Below are 5,000 nucleotides of genomic sequence, written 5' to 3' on the forward strand. Positions count from 1 at the left end.
GTTATGATAATAATGATAATAATAACAATAGAAATAATGATAATGATGATAATGATAATAATGATAATGATAATGATGATAATGATACTGCAAATGATGAAAACAAGATAAAAACTGTGATGATGGTGATGATGATGATGGTGATGATGATAATGATAATGATGATGATGGTGATGAGGATAATGATGATGGTAATGATGATGATGATAATGATGGTGATGATAATGATAAAGATGATGATAATGATGTTGGCAATGATAATGATAATAATGATGATAACAATAGTACTAATAATGATAAAGATGATAATAATCGTAGTAATAATAAAGGTGATGATAACAATAATGATTATTACGATAATAATGATTTTTTATGATAATTGTAAAATTATAATGACGATAATGATAATGATAATAACAATAGTAATAATAATAATTATGGTGATAATAATGACAGTGATAATAATAATATCGATAATCATAATAAAAAATGATGATAATAATAATTAAAACAATAATGATGATGATGATAACAATATTAATAACAATAATGATAATAAAAAGATATAACGATGATAGTAATAATAAAGATGAAAATAACCATAATAATGGCAATAATGATAATGATTATAAGAATGATGATAATGATAAGAGTAATTATAGTAATAACGATAATGATAGTAATGATAACATGACGATAATCATAATAGTAATAATATCAATGATAATAATGATAATGATAACAACAATAACCAAAAAAATATTAATGACGATAATAATAATATTAATAATAATCTCACAATCTTGATATTCATTTAATCAAATCAAAGTACATCAAACAGTTCAAAATACCCATATATGCTGCATACTATAGATATTTATAGCAACACCGTACAATCTCTCTCTCTAATGCCCAGTCAATAACCTGCAACATGATATATGCAACATGGAGCGAAGCATACGCAAAAAAAAAAAAAAATAAATAAAAAAAAAAAATAAATAAATTGGGGTTATACAAAAATATACAAAGACACGAAGGTTTTTACTACAAAGCTTTGATTCTTATAATTTTATTTCAAAGATCTAGTTGCATATGAACTACATTCCAAAATAGAACTATCATTGCTGTCACAGTTATACAAATATTTACCTTTTTTGGTCTAATGCTAATACATTTCATAATAGAGTTTGTGAATGAGATTGACGAAAAAAAAAAAAAAAAAAAAAAAAAAAAAAAGATTTTTTTTTTTTATTTTTTTTATTCGGAGGTAAAATAGAAGTGTGATGGTTGTGTAAAGAAGGGAAATAAATCTAAATTTATAAGAAAATAAAAAAAAATAAAAGAAGATTTGAATAAAAGCATAGGAGTGTTAATGAGTTTATCAAACATAATCATAGTATGAGGATGATAATGATGATGATCTTAACAATGATAATAATAGTAGCATTGATGATATAAGGATGATAGTTGTAGAAGTAACAGTAGTAATAGTAGTTGTTTTTGTTTTTTTGCTGTTGTTTTTCCTTCTCATAATAGTAATAATAACTGTAATGAGTACGGTGAATATGATGATTATGATGATATTGATAATAATAATAATAATGAGGATGATAATAGTGATGATAATAAAACAACTTATAATAGTAATAATGATAATAATTATAATGACAGTAACAATGATAATGATATTGCTAATAATAATAATAGTGATAGTGATGATAATAAAACCAATAATAATGATGATGGTGATATCAATAATGATAACACTGATGAGTCTGATGATACAAATAATAATGATAATGATACGAATGATAACAAAAAAAATAATGATAGTAATAATAAAGATAATAATAATGTCAATAATGATGATAACAATCTTAGGAGAATATGATCCGAAAATCCTCAAGGGAGAAAGAGAGAAAAAGTAAATATCTTTAATCATGTAAGCGGACCACCGTACAGTACCATGGAAACGGCATGTTAACAAACAAACAAACAAACAAAAAAGAAAGAAAAAAAACAGAAAAAACAACAACAGCTAAGTAAACTCTCAAGTCCGCTGACCAATCGCTTTCTGCACGTTAACAAAAGTGTGGAAATGGCCATGTACATTTTATTATCTTCTGTACTTGCGTTTGTCTCTATTCTTCATTGCGCTTCCTAGGTCTTCATTTGTTAGAAAGTGAAGTCGACGTCCTCTATCGCTCCTTCTGTGGCACTTGTCACTATCCTTTCTTTCCTTGGAACTGACAATCCGTTCTTGATATGTCCTTCATTGACGAGTTCTGTTCCTTGCCATGGTCAATTAAGAAATAGTTTATCCCCTTCGCCATTTTCTAGGTTGCACGCTATTCAACTATCCAATTCCCTCCATCTTCTATGGACTCTAGGCTCTGCTCCTCCTCCTGCCATCTCAGGTTCTTTGGCCAGGCTGTAGCTCTCAATATATGTCCCTTTATCTTCTGGGTCACACCAACATCATCATATGCCACCAACAAGAGTCATAAGCTAAACACATCTCCTAGATAAACACATCTCCTAGGTAAACACATAAACACATCTCCTAGGCAAACACATCTCCTAGGCAAACACATCTCCTAGGCAAACACATCTCCTAGGTAAACACATCTAGGTAAACACATCTCCTAAACACATTAGCTAGATATATCCCCTCTTCCGCTGATGTCCATATTCTGCAAGTGTTGCAGCTTCAGCGCTGGTCCTTACCCATATTCATAAACCTGTACCTAATGCAAGCAACCCTCTTTGTCTTCCTTCTGACAGACTGAACAGAAATAAGTACCTTTCCTCCTAGACTTTTGACCTTGCGTGTCTAGCCTCTGACCTGACCTAATCTCCCTGTTGATCGGCAACAAAAAAAAAATCTTATTTTTTTCATCTTACCTTGAATTCGACTGTGATTTCTTTGACCGTTTTTTTTAGGTTGTAGTAATTTTTCATGTTGTGTGTTTTGTTTACCGTGGCAACACGATATGGGGTTCACTTTACATTTTATTAATTCCAATTTTCAACAGAAAAATACATGTCAATTACAGTGCAGTTGAGATGACGACCTAATCAATACTAAAACGACTTTTACAATCCTAATCTTCATTATAATATCCAGTATCACAACTATGATGATGATATGAGAATGTCGACGGATGGATAATTATACAAAATATAATAAAATGTGATATGTCACCTTCTACTTCCTATAATCTCTCAATCTTAAAATCAATGCGTGGGGTTAGATCAGCATATGTCAGTGCATATTTAAGTGGCAGTGTTTGTGTTGATTTAGGCGTTGATTTACGAGGTGTTTCTAATCTTTGTGAAAGTTTCTACTATTGCTTTTATTTTGGTAACCTCACCCAATCGCGTGGTGCACTGTAATAATGAATGCTTGTTAAGAGTCACTGGTGTTAGTGTGGTATGTATGTAAGAAATTTCGTGCAGAGGTGAATTCATGATTTTGTTGTTTGGAAGCATTCATGTTTGTCATTGTCAATGTAGCTGTTTGCAATCTTGTGATTTTGTGCTTGTGTGCTTGTCTGCATCTATTAAGAAATTCCATTTTATCATTTTTATAAGAGAACTAATGCCAGGTGTACCAGGCGCCTTTATCTATTTTTAGATAATTTATACTGTGTTTGGTATAGGGATTCCATACAACAGCACAATACTTCAATGTTTGTCTTAACAGTGTAGATGTAACTTATGTTTTTATGTCTAATGTATAGTCCTTTAGGGGTCTCCAAAAGAACCCCATAACTCTATTGATTTTGCTTATAATATAGTCTATATGCGTATTGAAACTGATGTTAGATGTAAGGTGTAGTCCAAGGTTTTGATATGGATTCCAATTTCTGATTGTGTAACATGTTGGAGTATTCGAATTACGTGAGCTCTGGTGAACCGGAGTACCATGCACTTGTCTGTTAGGGCGTCCATGCCTGATTGAAGGAGTCTGTAGTCACCTTCAAATAATAATAAATCAAAATGATATTAGAAAAAAAATGTGGATTTCGGGAGGCCATTTATAAATAGCAAGAAGAGAAGTGAGCCAAAAACGGTGCCTTGGGGGACGCCAAAAGAAACAGTGACAAGGACCGTGTATATACTAGGTCCAAGTAAACGGTTTATCCTGTGTTACATTATTGTCACCCTAGTATAATTTATGGTGTGTTGTGATTAATTATGTACAATATGATTGCTTGGTCCAGAAATCATGTAGTGAGTCTGCAAGGGTATCAATATATGAGTGTCAATGTATGAGGGAAATGTTAAGATACTGGACTTCAAAACCTCTGTTCTTGAGAGATGGAAGTGAATACTGTCATAACTTCTGCTTAATGAAGGTGTTTATGGATAACACGATGTAAATCATACAAGATGCTGCAAACAAATGAAAACATCATGGTTATGTAATTTACGACGAAGGCAAACCAGAGATACTGACTGATATTAATGATAATGATGATCATAAGTGGGCCGGGATAACATCACTCGATGCCAAAAGAAGCCTCATCTTCAAGCTGAACAACACCTGATCACACAGCCAACTATTTAACACTATATAATCTACGATCACAACCATTTTACGGAGTGTTACAAGTCCGCATCACCCTTGTAGATAAGGTCCCATCTGAGGACGTGGAGAATGCTGCTAAACGTGGATGAAGAGTCCTGTGGGGATGCGAGTTCCTCAGGGACACATTACATTCCTTCTTTGGAAAGCCGTCACTGGAAGCACAAGTTCAGTTCACTTTCTCACTGGCTGGCTTCACTCAAGAAGCTTTTTTTTCCCCCTTAGAGTGATCTGAATATACTCCGTCTTACTCACACACACACACATACACACACACACACACACACACCTTCCCATACTCGAAGCACACTGAATATGGTAAGCACTGTTCACGGAAAGGCTCTTTGATTAGAGAGTCTTGGTCATTGCCACTAAGAGCAGGTCGTGGGGGAGTTTTGCGAAAGGTCGC

At 32.7% G+C, this 5,000-nt stretch overlaps 1 protein-coding gene across 1 annotated transcript in view; it reads right to left on the reverse strand.

Moving 5' to 3' along the window:
- Window positions 1-1,268: 1,268 nt before the first annotated feature.
- The window catches only part of LOC122267652 (beta-alanyl-bioamine nonribosomal peptide synthetase ebony), a 30,996-nt gene continuing 27,264 nt past the window's right edge, over window positions 1,269-5,000 (reverse strand). Inside the window, exon 9 of the mRNA XM_043037714.2 lies at window positions 1,269-5,000. This exon is cut by the window's right edge and continues 74 nt beyond it. Coding sequence (XP_042893648.2) covers window positions 4,940-5,000 — 61 coding nt within the window. The 3' untranslated portion in view covers window positions 1,269-4,939.

The sequence above is a fragment of the Penaeus japonicus genome, unplaced genomic scaffold (assembly GCF_977035675.1).
Source record: "Penaeus japonicus unplaced genomic scaffold, GWHDUDI00000001_assembly GWHDUDI00000002, whole genome shotgun sequence".
Lineage (NCBI taxonomy): Eukaryota > Metazoa > Arthropoda > Malacostraca > Decapoda > Penaeidae > Penaeus > Penaeus japonicus.